Source organism: Macrobrachium nipponense, chromosome 31, assembly GCF_015104395.2.
Source record: "Macrobrachium nipponense isolate FS-2020 chromosome 31, ASM1510439v2, whole genome shotgun sequence".
Classification (NCBI taxonomy): domain Eukaryota; kingdom Metazoa; phylum Arthropoda; class Malacostraca; order Decapoda; family Palaemonidae; genus Macrobrachium; species Macrobrachium nipponense.
Genome location: NC_061093.1, coordinates 29,930,403 through 29,955,402, shown reverse-complemented (window position 1 = coordinate 29,955,402; position 25,000 = coordinate 29,930,403). Strand labels below are relative to the sequence as shown.

At 34.0% G+C, this 25,000-nt stretch overlaps 2 protein-coding genes across 2 annotated transcripts in view; one reads left to right on the top strand and one right to left on the bottom strand.

Moving 5' to 3' along the window:
* LOC135206496 (protein snakeskin-like) overlaps window positions 1–25,000 on the top strand; it is a 279,333-nt gene that overhangs the window by 134,351 nt on the left and 119,982 nt on the right. The window lies entirely within an intron of this gene.
* Window positions 9,415–25,000, bottom strand: part of LOC135206808 (uncharacterized) — a 28,209-nt gene continuing 12,623 nt past the window's right edge. The window contains exon 2 of the mRNA XM_064238299.1: window positions 9,415–9,568. Coding sequence (XP_064094369.1) covers window positions 9,415–9,568 — 154 coding nt within the window. The remainder of the gene's footprint in view (window positions 9,569–25,000) is intronic.

The window sequence follows — 25,000 nt, the reverse complement described above, 5'->3', positions numbered from 1 at the left end:
ATAGATGACATTGGGGTTTATATAATTTGGGTAATGTCGTGGGGACTTATGATTTAAGGACGTTTTTTGGAGGGGGGATGATTTTTTTTTTGGGGTGTGGGGTTATTAATTACATGGAGGAAATATTTTTATCACTGGAGTGGTGTTATTATTAAGATGGTGATATATATATATATATATATATATATATATATATATATATATATATATATATATATATATATATATATATATATTATATATATATATATATATATATATATATATATATATATACTATATATATCGAGCTACAATGTCCTTTAATATCTAATTCGCTCTACCTCGGAATTAATATATTTTCATATATGCTTAACCGAAGGGGAATTTTTTCTCGATAATAGACTTGCCTGGACCAGGGCGCGAACCCGTGAGCCTTACAAATCCAGGAAACGTCAAGTGAAGCTTTATCCTACTACACCACCGCGAGAGGTGGTGTAGTAGGATAAAGCTTCACTGACGTTCCTGGATTTGTAAGGATCATGGGTTTCGCGCACCCTGGTCCAGGCAAGTCATTATCGAGAAAAAATTCCCCTTCGGTTAAGCATATATGAAAATATATTAATTCCGAGGTAGAGCGAATTAGATATTAAAGGACATTGTAGCTCGATATATGTATATGAATCACGGAAATGTGATATGACTTATATATATATATATATATATATATATATATATATATATATATATATATATATATATATATATATAAGGGGATGGCATTAATCCTTGGGGGTGACTTTCTCTCTTTTTTTGGGCGGTATATAATTATGGAATTGTGAGTTTATCATAGTTTTTTATCCCGAATAGGTGATAATTTTTTATATAATTGGGCAGTATCGTTTGGGAGAATTATGTCTTCAAGATAACTTTGGAGCACCTTGGTCATATCCTGGAGATAGTTCTGTGGAATGTGCTGATGTAGTTTCAGTATAGAACATTTTTTTGAGAATCATGAGTTTCTGGCGTTGCGAGTCTGACTATGCTGCAGTTCGAAGCACCTGAGGTGTTCACAGGTGGATTTTTTGCTAATGTTGCTGTAATGAATCCGGTTTTGGATTTTTCCCTTTGGAATTGATTACTCGGAGATTTGCACTATTCTCTAAGATGTTGATCATGGGATTCCACGGGAATGTATCATGTAAGGGGATTCTTTTCCGGTCATTTCTGGTCGATGGGATTGCTGCGGTAGCAAATTCCGTAACAGTACACAGTCCGTTTTGGGGAAGATATTGAATTATATATGTTTCTTTTTCTCTTATGTGCGCTGTGTAATGGGGAAAGTTCACTTATTATTGTTGTTATTATCTTATTTTTTTCTCCCTTTTTTCTTTTTTTTCTTTTCTTACAAGAGATGTTTTAATGGGGGTTAAGCTCTAAATATAATTTTTATTTTAGACAGGAGATATAATTTGTCGTGGTATGTGAGTTAGATAGAAGGGGTGTTCGGCATTATATTTTATGGAGGCTAGTTATATAAACCATAAAGGGGTTTTTGCGGTTAGAGTTATGGGTTCTCTTTTGATAGAGTGTTTGTCATATATGGGATTATTTTTGAGGATTCAGTGGGTAAAGATTATATTTTGTTTAGCGAGGAATTTTTAATATTTGACTAGTAGATTGAGTATATTAATTAATGACGGATTTGTGGGGTAAAGCAAGACTTTAGTTATTTTATAACAATGTAGACCTTTTAAATACGGACACACAATGACTTTAGATAATTCCCAACTCAACGTGATGATGGCGATGGAAACGACTTTGTTCTACAGTACCAGAGGGTCGAGTCAAGTCTACACACGAATGGCGTTTCTATGGACTGCCTTTGCAAAGGATGAGATGTCTTTGATATATCGTCTCAGGATACATTCTTCGATGAGGTGGGTGCGAGTAGCACTTGCATAGAAGTCTCGGGATATTTCCTTGACAACGGGGTGGTGTCCACGTTCCCTTCAGTAGAAAACGTCGAATCTACAGTTTCGCGACGAGAGGGTGTTGGATACACTCACGAGGGTCGCAGACGCTGAATAATGGCGCGTGCTGAGTTGTTCGAAGTTGGTTTACGCACTCAACCTGCTTCTACAACTATTCGTCGAGTTCTGCTTATCTTGGTGACAAGGATGAGCCTTTCTTTAGTGACCGTTACACTATACCAATATTAATGATCATGTTAGGTGCTATACTGATCACAATTTGTGCGCAAGGAGTTCTTAAACTTTTATGCATTCGACGAAGCACAAGGGCTCCAGCAACAGAGGTAGCCCTAAGTCATGTGGTAAATTGATACATTGTGCAATAGTTGCTGATGTGGTGTGCGACAGGAGTGCACAGAGGATATAGGTCGCCGAGCCATCTTACAAGTGTGTAATGTTAGTGAAATCACATATTGTGTCTTGCTTGGAGACAGGCTGTAAGGACAGCTTACTTGAGTAAAGGAATTTGAGTACGTAAGCGTTTAACCGAGAGATTGCTTTTCTTGTAGTCAAGTATGTACATTCGTTTGTACGGATGTTACAGGCCTAATAGTCCAAGGCACTTGCAAAAGCCACATTCTTTTTGGTGAGATCAAAGAGGTCAGGTGGTACATGCCGAGTGTTGGGAGAGAAAGCACCCATAGAAAGATGGGTCCTATTTCATGGTACTAGAGACGGGAATCTCTAACCTGACTAATATGATGAACTTATTGGCATTTTGGGTCTGGGAGTGAATTCTTAGTCAGGAGTGTAGAATGTTAACTTTCTAGTTTTCTTTGTGGGCAGATTTGGGTTTCTTGTCATCATGACTTATTAATCATTTTGTTCTATTTTATATTCAACTGCTTTGGGTAATAAATAGTATATTTTTATACTTACGAGGTCTTAATAGCCTAATGATATGGTTGCAGACAGAGGGCACCATTGACAACAGGTAAGGGTTTCAAATTTGTGTAGCTTTAATAAAAGGGTGGTTAAGATATATATTATATATATATAGATATATATATATATATATATATATATATATAATATATAAATATATACATAATATATATATATATATATATATATATAGTATTTCAGAGGGTTTCGTGATACATCTTAGTAGACATCCAAAGAATTTTATTAAAGAAACGTTTCGCACAACACAAACACGGTGCATCATCAGTCTGTAGAAATAAAAACAATTACATTATAAAAGGAACTCAAAATAAATACTAAAAATATTACATCATTAAAATACCGTAAAAGTTAAAAGTTAAAGATTTTAAAAACAAGGCAATAGAACCAAGAGAGAGAGAACTAAGAACACCAACCATCCATGGTAAGAGACAGAGAAGGAATGGCAAACTTTGGGGTTCCAAACAAAACGACAGCTATGCCAGATACAAAGGTGAAGCCGTAGAGTTACTGTTTTAATGAAGGAACAGCTTTTAATGAGTAAGGACTCTAAGGTAGTTAAGTGCTCTGGGTCCCTCGTATAACCAATAATGGAGAAGTGCTGTTTCAAGACATATACAGGACTAGCCAACAACTATTACAGTTCTTGTCAAAAAACTTTTAAATTAAACACTATTTTACACCCTAGTGCATAGAGCATTGAAATACTCTTCTAACTGGTCCATTTTTCATAATGAAATAGAATTTTATTAAAACTTTTTTCAAAGAAATTCTTATCCTAAAGATGTATTCCTTCCCAAAATCATTTAACGTAGTATTAACCAAATTTCTCCAGCCACCTATAGCCAATTTCAATGTTCCAAAAAAGCTGGTTTTTGCATCCATCCCATATGTTTTTGATACCAAGTTCTCACGCAGACTCACGCAAATCATAGAACAGGAAATTCCATGCCTTCAACTCAAACTTATTTCTAACAATCCATGCAGAATAGGCTCATTTTTTAATTTTTTTAAATTAAAGATCGCCTGCAGGCCTTCATGAGATCGAACGTTGTTTACAAATTCACATGCCCTGGATGTCCGGGCTCTTACGTTGGATCAACACGTAGGTTACTGCAGGTGAGATATTGCAGTCACATGGGTTACAGTTTTCGCACAGGTCAGAGAATTAAGCAACCAGAATTCTCAAATATTAAAAATCATGCAGCAATATGTAAAATAGAAGTCTTGAAACAGCACTTCTCCATTATTGGTTATACGAGGGACCCAGAGCACTTAACTACCTTAGAGTCCTTACTCATTAAAAGGCTGGTTCCTTCATTAAACAGTAACTCTACGGCTTCACCTTTGTATCTGGCATAGCTGTCGTTTTGTTTAATTTTGGACCCCAAAGTTTGCCATTCCTTCTCTGTCTCTTACCATGGATGGTTGGTGTTCTTAGTTCTCTCTCTCTTGGTTCTATTGCCTTGTTTTTAAAATCTTTAACTTTTAACTTTTACGGTATTTTAATGATGTAATATTTTTAGTATTTATTTTGAGTTCCTTTTATAATGTAATTGTTTTTATTTCTACAGACTGATGATGACCGTGTTTGTGTTGTGCGAAACGTTTCTTTAATAAACTTGATGTACTAAGATGTATCACGAAACCCTCTGAAATACTGTGATATTGATGATTCAATTTAACTGACTTGGATTCTATATATATATATATATATATATATATATATATAGATATATATATATATATATATTTGTGTAGCTTTAATAAAAGGGGGGGTAAGATACTACATTTTTTTCTGGATATTTGTATTCCGGGAGTTGTTGGCCTCTTGCACAATACCCTTGTTGTGTCTGTGGCAAGTTTGCCAGAGATAGGAAACTTTATTAAGTTTCTGGTGGCCTGTGCCGAAGTGAATATGGGGAAGTCTTTGTTTAGACACTTCGGATTTGTAGTTTTGTTGTAATTAGTTATGGCACACTTATGATTTTTTCAAGAATTTCCTGGGCAATTTTATTTGCCAAGTTTTTGCCCTTTTCAGCAATTATGCTAAACAGAGAATTTACAGTTTTGACAGTAACATTGAGCTCCTTAGAGAGGCTTTTCAAGGTTATTTTACTGGAGAATTGGAGATATAATTGGAGATATAATAGGAGATATAATATTTTGGCCATGTGATATTTTATTATGTTAGAGATAGTCCACAGTTTAGGCCTATGGTGGTAAGAGCTATGTTTAGTTCAATTATTTTTGCAGTTATTTTGGTGCAAATGGAAACCTTTGTGAGAGGAGATATGTGGCAATGTTTTCGAGTGTATCAGCTAGATGCTTTGAGCGCATTTCTCGGGGACAGAGTTTCATTTTTAATTACCCTGCTTGGAGATATAACGATTTTTTTGGATACTTGTTTTTATCCCACATGTGGTTGTTGGTGAAATAGAGGGGAATATGGTGGTGTGCATGCTAGTGAAATGGAGGGGAATATTTGTATTGCCGGAGTGGTGTTATTATTAATATGGTGATATATGGGTGGCATTAATCTTTGGTGGTGAAATTTTCTGTGGTTATTATTTTTGGGGCTGAATTTCTGTGGTTTTACAAGCCAAAAAGGGGGTATTGTGGTTCCTTTGCTGTTGTGACTAATGGAGGCGAGTGGCATTACTGCGTTGCAGTTTTCATGAATCCTTATGGAGATGTTGCATTTTTTATATTCACCAGTGGTTATTTTGGCGGAATATAATTGTGAAATTGTGGTTTACTGTGGTTTATATCCCGAATAGGTGATGATTTGTTTTATATAATTGGGTAATATCATGGGGGAGTTATGCTTTAAGGACAATTTTGTTTAGGCATCTTGGTGATATCCTGGAGATAAGTTTGTGAAATGTGGTTATGTAATGTCAGTATAGAATATTTGGAGAATAATGGTGTTAGTATAAAATATATGGAGAATAATGGTTTCTGGCATTGCAAGTCTGACTACACAAATCTATACTGCTGTTCGAAGCACCTGAGGTGTTAACAGGTGGATTTTTGCTGATAATGCTGTGATGAGTCCGGTTTGCTGACTTTTTCCTTTGGAGTTGATTACTCGGAGATTTGCACTATTTTCGGAGATGTACTATGTAAAGGGGTTGTTTTCGGTCGTTTCTGGCCGATGAGATATGTTGCGATTGCAAATTCCGTAACGATATATGTTGCATTAATGAGGGAAAACTTTGGATTATATATATTATATATTATATGCCTTCTGTGATGGGAAAGTATACTTATTATTGTCGTTTGTTTTTTTTCCTACGAGATTTGTCGTAATTGGGGTTAAGCTTACATAGCATTTCTATTTAAGACAGGAGATGTAATTTGTTGGGGTATGTGAGTTAGATAGAATGGGTGTTTGGCATTATATTTCATGGAGGTTAATTATATAAACAGTAAAAGGGTTCTTACTGATTTTGTGGGTTACTGAAATGCGTGCACGGACGGGATGCCGAATGTATTTTTGTCGAAGGACAAGAAGCAGAAGCCAGGAAGCCGAACGGACAGAAAGCCGAACAGACATAATGCCGAACAGACACAATGCCGAACAGACATTAAGTCGAACGGACAAAATGCCGAATATTGCTAAGATTACGAAAGATAAATATTAGCAAAAATAATAATAGGATTATGACATTTGCTGAGAGATATAGATAACTTTTCACTAATTCGATAATTACTATTTAACTGCTTGTTTAATTAACAATTACCTAGTTTACTAATACTGCTTTGTAGTTATATATATTGTTTTCTTTATTCAAATTTGACTATAAGAAAAAAACAATAATAGTTTTTTTTTTTCTTCAGTCGTTAAAAAATCGATAAGAAGGCTTTTTCTTTGTTTGTTTTGAAAATTTCAGAACACATATAAAAGACAAAAGGAGCAAAATAAAAGTAAAAATGCTTGATAATTATTTTATTTCGACAATGTTTTTAAAAGTAAACCAAAAAATCACTTAGTATTTCATCAGTTTCAGTATCTAAGGAATTCACCAATTCGTCAAATAAATCATGTACATCTGCAGGTGGGACGAAAGCAAGTGCTTGTAACTGCTTGATGAAAATAGCATTACTGGGTTCAACATACCACTGCTGTAGACCACAAGACTGGATATTCCGCCATAAACATTGGCCGAAATGAAAGAAACAACCTGATATAGATGTATTAGGAAAGTTCTTTTTAATGCTATTTATTGTTGCTCTTTCGAAATCAACAGTTATTGAATCAGGCTCCTGAACACCTCTGCTTTTTAAAAATCCAAAAATTTCGTCATATGTTTGTTTCTTCTTTGTTACTGGCAATACAATACACCAATGGCAAGGTTTTACTTTTTAAAACAATGGCATGTATGGTATAAAGCTGTTTGCTTAAAGGAGCGGAGTCAAATGTGCCATCGGCAAACCATGCTTGTTTTTTAGATAATAATTCCAAGTTCTTTTCTGTCGATAAAATTGTAACAGAGGTGGTTTCATAAAGACGAAAATTCTCGCCACGGGTTGTCATGTCCAAGTCTTCACTTTCTTCATTCTTTCTTGCTCGCCTTACCATTCTTGCAAGTGTTTCTCTTTTGGGTATAGAACCTGCAATGCTGAGCGGCAGTTCTTCCAAGACATTATTTATCACACGGCTTGTTACCTTTTCTGTTTGTTCTGCTGTAGTCTTCATTTTATCCAAAGCTTTTAAAATGGTATTATGAGCACCGTCGGGAGGATGTGAATGATCTGAAGCTTGTCCATGTTCGGTATCACTGATCGTTCTAATTCTACCATTGCACACTTTTCGTCGCTCACATCTCCGGTAAGTAGTTTCTTTAACAGTTTTATCGACAACGTATGAATATCCATTATGAAGCAATTTTCGGCCACCACGTCCTGTCTTAGTGAATTCCATGGTTGAACTCGCAAAAAATAAATTTCATACTCAAATTTGAATGTAGAAAAAAAATATATAACTACAAAGCACTATTAGTAAACTAGGTAATTGTTAATTAAACAAGCAGTTAAATAGTAATTATCGAATTAGTGAAAAGTCAAACTTCATTGAAGAAAAAAACCTTAACTATTATTATTTTTGCTTATATTTATCTTTCGTAATCTTAGCAATATTCGGCATTTTGTCCGTTCGACTTAATGTCTGTTCGGCATTGTGTCTGTTCGTCATTATGTCTGTTCGGCATTCTGTCCGTTCGGCTTCCTGGCTTCTGCTTCTTGTTCTTCGACAAAAATGCATTCGGCAACCCGTCACAGCTTGAGAGAACATTTTTGGTGATAATTTGGGGCTGGTTCTGTTGCAGTTTTTTTGGGGGGGCTCATTTTTTCTTTTCTTGTGAGTATTGTGAGTTTAAATGTGATGACAGTAGTCCGTAGAGTTTTTGTGAGTTCTGGATGGTATGTGCTAATATATGTGTGAGATTGGCAAGTTTTTTTTTTGTATCATTGGAGAATTTAATATTTTCTTTACGGGGTTATAATACTTATTTGCGATTTAGCGATCTTATGAAGTTCCTTCACGAGTTGTAGTTGGAAATTAGTTCAGTGGTCATATTAGTGGTGATTAAATGGGAAAACGTTCAGTCAGTATTGCTTACAATTTTGAGATCATTATTTGACAGATGTATGTCTAGGGTTAATTCTTCTTAATTGACCGATGACATGACTGACATACTGAAACACCATAAGCATTGTTGCCCTATGCCTTCAGCAAGACGCCCTTCAGCTACTACAGGGAGATGTATGTTGCTGATGTTGCCGACATGCGAGGGTTTCTACGAGTCTACGGGGCTCTACGGTGCTTTTGGACTACGGAAGTCGTCAGTTGTCTTCCACTGGGAGACGTTTTGCCTTTCTACAGGGTGTTTCACGAGTCTGTGCAGCTGCAGACCAATCACATACACGGGAGAATCGAAAATTCAAGATGAGAAAATGTTTCTCTACAGTCAACTGTTATTATAGCCTGGATACAGGATGTTCAAGATAATGTCTGATAGACATTGTGCTGCCAAAGACGTGCAGTTATTTTTTTAATATGGTGTTTAATGAGCCGCCCAATGTGTTTTTTTTATATGTATAAGCTGTTTTATGTGAGTTATGGCTAGGCAGGTGCTAGCATTCTTGGGTGCCCGAGCAGCTGTAATATTAAAACAGGGATGTATTAATGATATATATGTGAGATGCTGTGACTTTCTTAGAATGTAGGAGTCGTCGATTTAGCTTCTCATTGGAAACAGTGTGGACTGAAGTGACAAGCTTTGGAAATGCTGATGTATCTTTTTGGGTGGCGTGATGTCAAAATTGCTACCTGTGGAGGTCAGTGCCATGTCCTGTTGCTACGGGCAGTCGTGGAGGTGCCTTATGAAACTGGCTAGAGGCAGCTCCTGGCCGTGAACAATGTGTGTGAGTTCATGCGTGTGTGCGAGCTTTTTCCCTACATATGAGAGTGTGAGGTAACCAAGATAAGAGATCATTACAGAGGCAGCAGAGCCAAGATGGCTTCTGCAAAAGTACTTTTTGAGAGAAGTGTTGTGAATACTGTGTTGAATGGGTAAGCATACTTATTTTTAGCCAAAAGTGTGGCTTGTCTGTATTTTGAATGTTCTCTTGTCTTTTTATAGACGATTCTGAGAAAGGAAAACTGACTTAATTGATATGGGAACTTAACTAATGTTTCATGGTGTTACTATGGAGATTGTATTATGACTTGCCCAGTTTTATGACTAAAATGATGTGGGCTATTGTAGGAGAAATATGGAGTGGATTATCTGAGTTCAATCATTCACTTTATAATTTTGTTAAGAACCTGAGTTATTTAGTTTATGCTTTGCTCTTAAATAAATGTTATTTTTGTAAGTTCACGAGTTTGATTTAATTGCCTTAGGTAATGGAGAGTTGGGGGGGAAGTGTTGTCGAGAGAGAGAGAGAGAGAGAGAGATGTGTTGTAGAGAGAGAGAGAGAGGAGAGAGAGAGAGAGAGAGAGATAGATGGAGAGAGAGAGTTGTTGTTTGGAGTGAGAGGAAATGGATGTTGGGTGTTCCAGTGTCTTAGACGCATGATCCATTGCTACCTTTTAAGATAGAAGAACCGAGATTTAGAATCTCGGTTAAATATATATATATATATGGGGATACAATCCGCAATGAAGTAAAATCCTCTTGTAGTTTAAAATATATATCTCTAGTACAGGATTAAAGCTTTCGACCATCAACTGTGGTCTTGTTCACTAGTGAACAAGACCACAGTTGATGGTCGAAAGCTTTAATCCTGTACTAGAGATATATATTTTAAACTACAAGAGGATTTTACTTCATTGTGGACTGTATCCCCACTTACTTAGAGGTACGACATAGTACCTGGCTTCTGCATATATACACACACACACACACACACACACACACACACACACACACATATATATATATATATATATATATATATATATATATATATATATGTATGTATACCTGCATATTCTCGAAGATTACATATATGTGTGTGTGTGTATGGTTTCTGAAATAAATGGCAAATCAGTCATTACCACAGTCATACCTTAAAGGCTGACTCCTGAATGAACTCATTGTATAAGACCTTTCACAAAATTAGCCATTTCTTAACCTGAACTAAAAGGTCTTCGACAGCGCATTGAACCCTTTTTACTCACGTCGCACTAGTCTCCTTTATGTTGAAGATATTATGTTGAAGACACCTCTATAGTGCTTTTAATCTAATGCCAAAACAGCAACCAGTAATGGCCCTTTAGTATCATTTTACGCATTGTTTTAGAAATAAAAAGATATATGAAACTAAAATGTATTAGTCAAAATAAGTAAAATAAAATTTTTTATAGTTATGTCTATGAATGGACAACAATTGCTTCTAAATTCAGGTAAATAAAATGCTAGACAATTCTCGTGATAACATGAAAGTATGTTATAACTATGAATTTAAAGTATTATTCCCGTCAACGAACTGTTAATAATAAAACAGCAGTTTCTAACGTTGAAAGAATTACTGACATTTTTTTGGCAGTAACTTGTAACATTTAACGTAAAATATTTATCAAAAAATGAAGTCTGCTTCACTGGATTCTAAGAAAATTATGTGGATATTGCTTTAGTCAATAAAAGGTTTTGAAAAAATAATATATAAATGAGAAATGAGATTATCAGGACATAAAATATCTATGATTTATTTTTTATTTCTAAAATGAAATGAAATTCAGAAGATTATGCATTCACTCGTTTTTTACAAACTGACTTTTCCAAGCAATAAAGTCATTTATACAATAAAATAATGACATTTCCTCGTTCGTGCTTTATATTGTGAGGACGTTGCCTAATTACCCAATGCTTTTTAGAAGTTTTACCTTTTATAATTTTAATGGAAAATAGTTTCCTCCAATATAGATTAATGATTTCGATGTGGGTTTAAGGAATTTGTACTAAATCTAGAAAAGCATTAGATAAAGCATAAATATTGTTTTGAAACAAAGAAACCTCACGCAAAATGATGCAATACTCGCAGCTCGTGTATATTTAATATACACATCCTCAGGTGTGTACCCTGAAATGTGCGTATGAAATATACACGAGGATTCTACGTCCTGCCATGTTTTCCTTTGTCCACTAGTTGCAATTGCCGGGAGTTTCTAACACACTGTTCTCTCTTCCTCCTTTTCTCTCCTCTCTTCTCTCTCTCTCTCTCTCTCTCTCTATCCCTCTCTCTCTCTCTTCTCTCTCTTCTCTCTCATATGTATGTATGTATATAATAATTATATATAATATATATATATATATATATATATATATAATATAATATATATTGTATATATATATAATATATATGTATATATTATATATATATATATATATATATATATATATATATATATATTTGGAGAATTTAAATTATACTGAATTTTAGCGTTGGGATGCATCAACGAAAGCAGAATTTGAGTATTTATCTAAAAGCAGCATATATATATATATATAGATATATATATATATATATATTATATATATATGATATATATATATATAATATATATATATATATGCTGCTTTTAGAATAATACTCAAATAATTCTGCTCTCGTTGATGCATCCCAACGCTAAAATTCAGTGTAATTTAAATTCTCCAAATAATTTTTTAGATCCACCTTAATTGGGGAAAACATTAGCTTATATCACTAATCATAACATAACTGGACTAGTTAGAGCTTTTACCTTTATCCAATTTAATATAAAATTGATGTTTACCAAACCGTATAATCATCGTTCAGTTTCATTCCGCATTTATGGCAATATTATTAAAATTTTAATTATTAATTGTGTGTTTGCCCCGAACGATATGACAGCATAAAATTTTGATGATATTTAAAATGTTTAATTATAAAACTTAATTATTAACCATCATATTCCTGATGTAGATGAACTGTCATCTTACAAAAGAAATGGATAATTGCAAATTATTTTTTTATATAATATCTTTTGAACAATTAGTCCTGTTTTGTTAGTTTCTTACATTATTCCCAAGTTATTTAATGGCCTTTCCAACAATTAGTTATTGGCACCTGCTTATAGTGTTTGTTTGTTACTTGGTTTCTCTAAGAGCTAAGATTTTTGAAGTTATTGGTTAGTCATTCATAGTGACACTGCATCAAGAAATCATCGTAGTTTCCATGTGTTTTTCGCCATTCCCATTCAGAATCTGATTTATATACTATCCCTTTTAATTAACCTTTCACATACAAGTTTCCTGCGTGTCCTTCAAATTATCTTTGGGTCACTTAATACTTATTTACTGTATGTTCTTTTAAATGTAATACTTCATCTACGTATAATGTCTCTGTTTTTTTAAATGCAATATTCCATCTGCGGATAATATCTCTATCTTCCTAGAATGGTGGCAGAGATTCCCTTTGGAAATAGATCATTGTTGTGATTTCTAGGGAATCCTTTATTTGTGATCTAAATCACGTTTTCCAGGCCTAAAATAGCTGGATATTTATTTCCACTTAAAATAGCCGGACATTCATTTTCACCGTTCAACGTTTCAAAACGCTTATACTTAGAATAGAAATAGTGTTCATGTTACGTCAACAAAAATCTATGCATGCTATCCACGCTTTCCGAGCTGAGTCTTGCACGTGTGCATTTTTGTTCCTACTTATATTCCACATACATGAGAGGAAATTACTTCATTTTCATTGCATCCTCCAAGTTATCTTTACTTTGAAGTATATTTAATTTTTCAGTCTGTTAATGCTGAAGCGGAAATTCAGAAGTGTAACAGAACCACAAGTTCTATCATTAACTATAATCGCAGACGGCTGTGAAACCGGAGAGACGACATATATTTATAATTTTACTGATCCTGTGCGTATTATTATTATTATTATTATTATTATTATTATTATTATTATTATTATTATTATTATTATTATTATTATTTAACTAAGAAACCCCTGAGAAACTGTCGAATACTGCTCCGTATCCTTCTCCAGTAGAACTGAGGAGGGATACGGAAAAGTATCCGAAAGTCTCTCTTTACATATGACTCTTTCATTGAAGAAGTCATATATAAGATCCCATGCAAGTGCGGTAGTTTTTATACCTGGGAAAACACTCGAAAAAAGCATTTTAAATCATAAATATAATATGAGAACAAATAATACAAGCAATGTTTTATGCGTTCACAGCAGTATGTGTAATGTACCGATTGACTGGCTCCTGTCAAAGATTTTGTTTAAGAGAACAGATTTTATTGAAAAAAACTTTTATAGAGACAGCTTGCATTGTTCGCTCCAAAGGAAAAACTTGTAATTTATCGCTTGGTTTGTATAAATTAGATCCTTTTATCTTACATGTCATGAAACGTCAGTACAAATTGGATAATGTTACCCATTAACTATCATATAGTATACGCTTGTTAATATGTACTGTATGATATGCTTTTTCAAATGGACGTATTAGCTCATTTGATGCTTTAATATTTTTCATTTGCTCAACTACTATTATTTTTTTATTGTTATTTTACTGCTGATTAGTTTGAAGCTCAAACTACTAGTTTTTGGTAATTGTATATTTAAAATTGTGCTTGTATGCTTTTCAGCAGCATTATGGGGTCCTTTTCCAAGATGTAATATTGATAATAGCCCAATAGAAATGCTAGAAACAGACTCTCTGACTTCATAAATGTAGGCATAGATAAATATTTCATGTCTCTATCTTTCCTAGTTGCAGAGTTATCAAGCAAAATGTTTCATGGCGTCCATATTGTACGCCATCTTTATCATCATGATAAATATAGTAGTAGGAGCTCTGGTGATATCTTCAATTAACTGAATAATGAATTATTTATTTATTTCAACAATGAAATCGAAACAACTAGCGGCTATCATGAAAAGTGGGGGCCGTATTGAAATTTTGCGTGGACACTCAGATTTTTCAAAAGAGGAGGTTAAAATGAACACTTGTGCCAAATTCCACGCTCGTATCACAAAATGAAGTATTTTTCTGCTTATCTGCTGCACTAGCCCAGGTACAGAAGACCTAGGTGCAACTCTCTCTCTCTCTCTCTCTCTCTCTCTCTCTCTCTCTCTCTCTCTCTCTCTCTCTCTCTCTCATCTAAGAGAAAACAATATGACCTGTTTTCGAGAAGTCTTTCCTGGAACACTTTATATCAAAAGAGCCTCGTACCATTGCATACCCTAAGGGGCGCGTGTCTGTGTGTGTGTGTGTGTGTATGTGTGTGTGTGTGTGTACCTCTCAGGCAGCTCTGAAAACATGCTTGCCTCCTCAAGACGTTTCATTCTAAGATCCTGCTGCAAGGGGTATTTTCTTAATCTGTTGTTTATTGGGGCTGTTTATCTTCGTTTTACATCTGGAAGGTGTAGTACGTAGTTCAAAGAAAGCAGCAAGTATTTTCTTCGAAAACGCTTTAGTCAATCATCAAGTACTTGTTATATTTTGTATGATAAAATAAGTACACACACCACCACACACACACACACACACACACACACACATATATATATGTTTCTTCTGAACCCTTCCTCTTGGTCATTATGACATTACTTTTCTTTCTTTTTTCTTTTATTATCATAAGACTATCATATCCCCTGTGAGTGTGGAAGAAAGCTTAATTCACTCATTTATATTTAATTGAAGACCCATATGATTTCCTGAACAATACCATTAATTTTTATATCAGAGATAAACCAATGCTCATGCGCGATTACCACAGGAATGAAAGGATTGGATAATATTTATAAGGATAAAGATGTGAACAAGTTTCCTAGATGTATATATATTGTAAAATTAAAAGCAAAAGAATTAAACTTTCGTTCACGTTTTCGTTTTTATAACTCGTATGTTTTTGAATGAATATGAACCCATAACAAACCATCCCTTGGCTTTGATCTAATAAATATTTTTACCTAATATCTCACAGCCAAACGCAGTTGCACAAGCGACTAGAAAAAAGCAATCAGCAATTGCAAAAATCTGTCAAGGTGATTTGTATACTCACCCAAATACTCTGGGTCATTTGCATCTTTTCCTGGTGCAAGGACCCAATTAGCAGAGTTTGTGGTGAAGCAGGTTGAAGCACAGAACCATGACATGACGTTCCAAAAAATTACAATAATAAAGTTTCAGTAACATTAACCTATAAACTATGAAATAAAATAATCTTGATTCAGATCTCGACCATGATCAGAGCTCAAATCTACTCATTTTTTTTATTGTTTTATTTAAACATTGTGAATCTTTTGAAAGTCGCAAACATCTATGCCAGAAAGGAATGAAGCCAAACAGAAGAATATAAAGCCCCCTTGACCAACAAGAGGCTTATTCTGGGATTAGCGAACAATATTCTTATAACAGTGATAACAATATGACTATGATATTCCACAATATTGTACATGGCATGACGCCGTCGAGTCGCCATATGTCTAACTCTTGTCACACTTAGAAATAAAAATACAAGGAAAGCATCATAAAACACACAAACCCACACACACACACACACACACACATATATATATATAGATAGATACTTTTATGTATGTAGATAAATATGTGTGCATATATACTCTCTCTCTCTCTCTCTCTCTCTTCTCTCTCTCTCTCTCTCTATATATATATATATATATATATATATCATATATATAATATATATATATATAGAGAGAGAGAGAGAGAAGAGAGAGAGAGAGAGAGAGAGAAGGGGAGATATATATCATACATATATCTACTACATAAAAGTATCTATCTATATAGTATATTATTTATATGTGTGTGTGTGTGTGTGGGTTTGTGTGTTTTATGATGCTTTCCTTGTATTTTTATTTCTAAGTGTGACAAGAGTTAGACATATGGCGACTCGACCGGCGTCATACCATGTACAATATTGTGGAATATCATAGTCATATTGTTATCACTGTTATAAGAATATTGTTCGCTAATCCCAGAATAAGCCTCTTGTTGGTCAAGGGGGCTTTATATTCTTCTGTTTGGCTTCATTCCTTTCTGTCATAGATGTTTGCGACTTTCAAAAGATTCACAATGTTTTAATAAAAAAAAAAAGAAGATTAGTAGATTTGAGAACTGATCATGGTTGAGATCTGAATCAAGGTTATTTTATTTCATAGTTTATAGGTTAATGTTACTGAAACTTTATTATTGTAATTTTTTGGAACGTCATGTCATGGTTCTGTGCTTCAACCTGCTTCCCCACAAATTCTGCTAATTGGGTTCTTGTGCCAGGAAAAGATGCAAATGACCCAGAGTATTTGGGTGAGTATGCAAATCACCTTGACAGATTTTTTGCAATTGCTGATTGCTTTTTTCTAGTCGCTTATGCAACTGGGTTTGGGTGTGAGATATTAGGTAAAAATATTTATTGGATCAAAGCCAATGGATGGTTTGTTGTGGGTTCATATCCATTCAAAAACATACGAGTTATAAAAACGATAACGTGAACGAAAGTTTAATTCTTTTGATTTTAATTTTAGAATAGATATATATATATATAGATATATATATATATATATATATGTAATATATATATATATTATATATATATATATACCATATATATATATTATACTTCTAGGAAACTTGTTTACATCTTTATCCTTATAAATATTATCCAGTCCTTTCATTCCTGTGTTAATTACGCATGAGCATTGATTTATTTCTGATACAGCAATTAATGGTATTGTTCAGGAAATCATATGGGTCTTCAATTAAATATAAATGAGTGGATTAAGCTTTCTTCCACACTCCCAGGGGATATGATAGTCTTATGCTAATAAAAGAAAGAAAGAAAAGTAATGTCATAATGACCAAGAGGAAGGGTTCAGAAGAAACAACTTTGCCCGTAATCTCCATTTTTTATTGTTATAAGTACTGCATAAAATCTGGAAAACAATGATTAATGAGGCTTAAATAATATTCCTTTTAGATGTTTACAATTTTCAAATAATTCTATTAGTTCGATTACATTTAAAATTCACTCTTAAGATATACTGAAATGATACCAAGAAGGAAATGAGACAAACTATTCGAGAAAGCAGTTTTAATAGATGCCGTATTTAATTACGTAAAGGTAAAAGGTTTTTCTACTAAAACGGATATGAGGAACTGTTATTTCCCCACTAAACCGAATCTGCCATTATTGGTTATTTTCCCAATAAAACAAATGTAAAAAAAGGAACTTTTCCCCATTTAGATAAATCTCAAGGCCATTGGAAAAGGGGTAATATAGGAATATCAAATGCGTTTAGGTCCAATCGATAACAAAAAGTAATAATTCGATTAAAAGAAATGGCAAAGTTTTTTTTTTTAACACCGTTGATGAATGCAAAGCACAAATACAGTTTTGTGGTATTTGGAACTGTTCCCGAGAGATAAAGTCATAACTCGGTCAATATCTGTTTGAGGAAATGTTTAACGCATATACAGTGAATCTGAAACTTCCTTTTATAGAAATGGACAATTTATTTGAAGTCGGAAGTGTATGAGACTCAAGTAAATATTTTAGTTCGTTTTGCTGTTAAAAAAAATTTACTGAAAGCGTTTCTCTTGTTCATCATTTGCTGACTGCCGCCTCACAATACGTGGACTTAGGTACTATGGAAAGATTAAGGAATAACTTACTGTTCAATGTAAGAGCCAGTTTTCAGCATTTTGATGAAGACGAAGCAGATTTCTCGTGAAAGATAGCCTATAATGTATAAAATCATCGTGATCGTAATTTAGCATTATAATGCCAAAATATAACAAAAGTAACACCGGTTAAATTTAGCCGTACCTTGTAGCCTATATATGATGATAGCTTATCAATCATCCAGACCTAAAGAACAAGTTCAGTTCATGACAGGTTTTTTTTTTTTTTTTTCAAAAGCCGCTCAGCTGTAGCCAAAACTATTCCTAACCGAGATTAAACGCAGAATAATGTTTTTGTTGAACTGATAACCTCAAACAACGAGTACCTGATCGTGAATGATTTTTTTTTTTGTACTTTTTTTATAACTTTATCACACTGGCGAAGAAAATAAAAGAAATATAAAAAGCGCCAGTAGGGACGTCTGCATAAACCAGCACCTATCTTTCCCAAGGGTAAGATGTAAAATTCAAATGCCTGCACAAAGGAAATAAAAATAATAGTAAAAAAAAATGCCAGTGTCTTACTGCCGGTGAGTAGGGAACAATTGAAAAGGATTATGAAGTCAACATACATTATTTTCATCGCCGGTTCTGAAGAATTAAATGCCTGTAGGAATTTGTATTACGTTCGAGCTTAGAGAATAATACCTTGTAGAGGATGAATAAAATCTGGGACCATCTTTTGCGCAGAATAAGCTTAACAAAAGGAATACAAAAAACGTTAAAAAAAATGACAGTATCGCAGTTCAGGTGCAAAGCAGCACAGTCTTGTAATAGTAAGCTTTTATTCCTTTGCTGATATGTAATGGAACGACTGATTATAGCTATAATGGCCTTTCTCAAACGCCAACATTGAGTATATAATGACCTTCTAAGTTACGGAGTAACAGGAGAAGTCAGTTAGCATTGCAACACATAAATCATTAATAACAGTTACTAAATGACATCACAATTGCTCGACAACTAAAACGTAGCATCATCACTCACAGCCTTTCACGAATATTGAGAATGAATAAAAATACCGTTAATGAATGTATGCATAAGGCAGATACAGATTACAGTAAACGAAAAAAAAATGCGTTTTGCCTTAAAATATGCATCTCTGTATCTGTGTTTACCCTTCTCCTACCAGAACGTTTCCCCCTGCCCCTGGGAACACCCCGATTCCCTCCACCCCAGTAACCAAACCCTCCCCCACCCCCACCCCCACCCACCCCACCGGCCACCATTAATCCCGGCTACGCAATTCATCCACTAGTGAATTTGTGAGTGCAACATTGAATAGCTCTGTTTTTTATCTCTTTTGTTCGAACGCTCTGTACAAGAATACCGACGGTGGGATGTTTGTATTTCATCTCGGTTATGCACTCGTTTATTTCAATTTATAGTTTAAGCTCATTCAGCGGGATAACGGCGCATGGGATATGGTTGTTATTCGAATGAATAGTCCATTATTTTGAATGGCATTCGGAAACGTCAGACAAGTGGCTCTGTCAGCTTGCAAAAAATATTTCGTTTAATCGGAATGTGTAAAATTCCATTTTTTTTTTCTTTTCTTTTTTATATAATTGTTAACAGTCGAGCGTTCATTCATTTTTCACATATGATACTTCAACTTCTGCCGTTTTTCGGGGTGAAATTCAACTCACTACAATAAAATTTGGTAAGTTGGAAGCTTCAAATGACTGATTTCAAGGAATGAGGTTGGTAGCTCCTTGCATGACACTTTTTGTTATCAATGGTATATCTTAGATTAAAAAAATTATAAACTTGTCTCCGTTTGTATTCCTCAACAGCATATTGATTATTATTCCTGCCTCAGAGTGCATTTTAAAGACTGAAACTTTTACAACTATACTCTGTTTTTTTCCATCTGTCCATCCGCGTGTGGTGTTTGCGCATGGCAACACTGCGTCCCGGGCTTTAAATAACATCCTATTTCGAATATTAACGGTGTAATTCGCATACAGTAAATTATTAAAACACTTTTCAATTGCAAATGTAAACCAAGATATCCTTTTATTTACCTAAAACTTACACATAGCGTAACTATTCAAAGCCTGGGACGCAGTGTTACCATACGCGACCACCACAGGTGGATGGACAGATGGAAAAAAACAGAGTATACTAGTTATGAAAGCAACGTGTTATCAGTTATCTAAATTTCTTCAGTGTAATCCATAACATTCTCTGCAAATATCGAGATACCTTCATGCCATTAAGCGCTGCTATTGCAAGTGCTGTGATGCGCAGAACGTTTATCTTTTACTTGTGTGTGTGTGTTTTTTCTTTAATTTTTCATTCTGATGAATTTACAGATTATACAGAACAAATTCCAAATGATTTTCGAAAGGATGTACCAGTGAAATAGTCAACAAATGGAAGGGATTCAATCCACAGAATCAGATTTTATTCTAACTGAGCTTTATTCCCAATATGTATTAATAAACATGTAAGACATTTTAAATGGCTTCATGTAATCACATCACAAGAGTTCTTTTGCCACATAATATCTAAAAATCAGACTATTATTTTGACTTCATAAAAACGGAGCCTAAATCCCTGGTTTTATAAAGGAAAGTAGGTTGGTAGTGAAATTTAAAATCTGGATTTACTCCAGCCCCGAGACATTTCAAAGGAAAGGTAGGATTATTTAGTGTTGGTAATCTTTGTTAGCCGTGTATTTTACAGCAGATAGATCAGCTCTTGTAATGAGCGGTTGAAACTGAAGGTGGAGAGACAAGAAGTGGCCATAATGTCCTGTACCCAGGTATGTAAAAAAAGGATATTAAAATATAGATATTTCTGCCAGAGTCAGACTCAGTGCCTTGATCTTGGGAATAGAAAAACGACCCTGTCTTATCAAAAACTTATGCAGAACGAAAGTTATAGAGAAATAGCACAGATATTTAAATGGCTTTTTAAACAGATTTGACTTTGAAAACATTTGATTGAGAAAATATGTACGTTTTATTTTTGTGAATTGATAAGGATGAAGACTTGTGAATTATAATAATAATAATAATAAATCTTACTGTTTAATCTTCCAAAGAAATATAATTTAAATTAGGGACAATATTTGCACGTTTCAATTCCTTGAGTAAAGTAGATTTTTCCAGTTTGTAAAGCTAAAAGTCACTATATTCAAATCATTATAATTAGCGTACTTTTCGAAAAAACTCATTATCTTTGGCGTAGTTTTCAAAACCCTCGCTATCATTGTCGTACTTACCAAAAAACACTTGTAACCTTTAGCATACTTTTAAAAAACCTCAATATTGTAGATATATTTTTCATATAGGAACATAATCATCGGAGATTGTTTGTTTGTTTGTTTGATTTTCTATTTTTTTAATAGATCATTGTAAACCCTGAAAAATAAATGTATTTCTCCGAAATTGCAGCACCAAGTATTTTTTTTTATTCTAAAAGCATCTGTTCGATCATGGTAAGGGTAATTTACTAGTAGAGCTTTCCTCGTTCGACGCAGGAATTACAAAATGTCGTTAACAAACTGAAAGTTGCTACGCCAGAAACATGCAATTCAGTTAACATGACGCGCATCCTTTAGTAGCCAGAGGATACAACTCCTTTATGGGGGGATTTTCCGAGCGGTGAAAATACTGCTGAAATTTGAGCAGAAAATAATTAAATATTGAGGGTATTTTCACCACATTGTGCGCTTTGTTTTTGGAGCAAATAATCCAACGGTTTTGAGCCATTTGAGAAAACTTGTGTAAAGGAATGTTCTCTCTCTCTCTCTCTCTCTCTCTCTCTCTCTCTCTCTCTCATGTACTTGAATTGTACATATTTTTTCGAAATATCGAAATGGTGATGATCTCTCTCTCTCTCTCTCTCTCTCTCTCTCTCTCGTGTACTTATTTTATCGAAATGGTGATGATCTCTCTCTCTCTCTCTCTCTCTCTCTCTCTCTCTCTCTCTCTCTCTCTCTCTCTCGTGTACTTGGATATTGTACTTATTTTATCGAAATGATGATGCTCTCTCTCTCTCTCTCTCTCTCTCTCTCTCTCTCTCTCTCTCTCTCTCTCTCTCTCTCGTACTTGAATTGTATTCATTATATCGAAATGATGATTTTTTTTCTTCTTGTATATCACAGAAATTCTTGAAGCAGAAATCCATTTGCAGTAATATTTCCATGTCAAAAACACTCTTATTAAAGGGAAGTACGATCTATTCTGAATGTCCTTTTTGTAAGTCACTACAAATGGGATTATTGAATGGTAAAATTACACGTATATACATCTAATGCATTTGGGTGCTCGATATCAATAATAGATCACGATGCATTCATAATCTCTAGGTCGAAATTCATTTTAGGGATGGAACAATCATTTCTGTGCTTCTAGACAAATATGCAACCGTCAAGATAAGTGCATTCTTCGATTTATACTTACATATATGTATATATATATATATATATATATATATATATATATATTATATATATATATATATATATATATATATATATATACATTATATATAATAATATATATATTATATATATATATATTATATATATATATATATTATATACTATATATGTGTGTGTAAATATATATACACATAGTATATACGTACGTGTACACATTTGAAACAAACGAAATAAGCTCTGAGCTTCCCGATTTCTACATGGGATTTACGTTCGTCATTATTAATCCTTAAATCCATTTCTTTCGCTTTCTCCCTCACCCCCCCTCCTGCCTAGGACTCAGTTTTATATAAAATAGTTTATTATTGTTGTTGCTGCTGCTATTTTGGTTTAAGTTGGCTCTTGGGTAGCAATGACGTTTCTGACTCATAAATGTAGTGGAGCGTTCCACAACATTATATAAATGTATTTGCAATTATGGTGATTGCTGTTTCATAAGTTACTAGTTTGATGACGGCCTTTCTTTTATTTGTCCCTCTGCAAGATGTCTTGGGTGCACTACCTTAAGTTGATGCTTGAATCACTTATCAATATATATACTATATATATATATATATATATATATATATATATATATATATATTTTATATATATATATATACATATGCACACATATATATTCATATATATATATATATATATATATATATATATATATATATATATATATTTATATATATGTATATATATATATATATATATATATATATATATATATTATATATATATATTTATATATATATATATATATATATATATATTACTTACGTTACAACGAAAACAAAAATCATGATACCGTTAATGTCACTCTTGTCATCACATCACTTAAAGCATCTAATATGACCACCTGTATTGCTTTCTTTTCCGATGTTAGGTAAATGTATTTAACCAAAATGTAACTCATGATAACATTCAATGATAACATGTATAGCACTGAACAGTTTAAAATGATCTAATAATTCGAAATAACTCCATATAAAGACAAACGCTCCCGAAAGAAACAAAAGAATTTCTTCTCTCCATAATCGGATACTTAAGTATTTGCCTCTCGCATATATTGACTCTGATGCCATCTGTTGAATGTTGAACACTTCCACCTCTTCCCCCCGTACCCGGAGGCCCTTGAGTACAACCTGTTGAACATTGCTATCACCAGCCGCACTTGCCTTTATGAAGCAGTGCGGCCATCTGTTGGTGATTTCATGCACTTGTTGAGCCCCTCCCCCCAAAGTACAGAGTTGCCATGTATTGCAACCGCCTTTCGATACAGTAGTCTCAATTTCTTTTGGTCTTTTTTTGTCTTAATCGTTTGTTTTCTTTGCACTTACATGGCCCGCATAGTATTTGGCTGGCAATATTGCGAAGTGATGAACATTCTCTCGGAAATTTAATTCGTTTTGAACCCGAGCAAAAATTGATAGGTGGTTACGATACACGCTCTTTTTCTGAATGATAACTACCTCTATTGCATCTGAATGATATAGTAAACAAAGCTTGCTTGGTGAGCGACAGAGATATCCACGGGTGACTCATCCCGTTAATACCCGATTATTTAGAATGACTAATACTTATTATAACGGAAATAAAAACGTCACCATCTTCATCTTTAAGTCTTGAATACCGATAGTGTGCTATTTCACCTGAGGGGAAAAAAGTAGTGAAGAGTTATATGTATACTGGCCACTTACTAGTTAAGCCTCAGTTGGTCGAAATATTCAGTTATTAATAACTGGATCTGCCGCTTTTACTTTTTGTTGTGGTGTTCAGTTTACTTACCTTATTCACTAGCGCTGGATTGAGATGACTTTTCTGTCTTGTATTGTTTCGTTATTATTTAGCTTAAAACAGAAGTAGTGATTGTCAGTGATAATGCTATTGGAACAGTCAACGGGAAGTTGCTACAGTTTTAGTATGCCCAAGATCTTATAAAATGACGCAAGAATCTCAGCCAATTGCTTCGTTTACTCACTACATCAAGTGGGTCTGATAACAAAATAAACGAGTAATTGTAACTTTAATGTCATTATATTTGTATGAACAAATATAAACAGGTAAAAAATTTCGCCAAAGTTTCTTCGGCACAATCGAGTTTTCTTTGCAGCCGCAATATCGTATAGATCTATCATTCGCTGGTCTCGGTATAATGCTGCATGAGCCACGACCCATGAAGCTTTAACCACGGCCCGGTGGTGGCCTGTCGTATATCATTGCCAGAAGCACAATTATGGCTAACCTTAACCTTGAATAATAACTACTGAGGCTAGAGGGCTGCATTTTGTGTGTTTGATGATTAGAGGGTGGATGATCAACACACCAATTTGCAACCCTTTAGGGCGGACAGAAAATGTGCCGACAGCGACAAAGCCGGCACAACAGTTTTACAGAAAACTGGAATAAAAATCTTTTTAATTAGGTGCATTATAGAAAAAG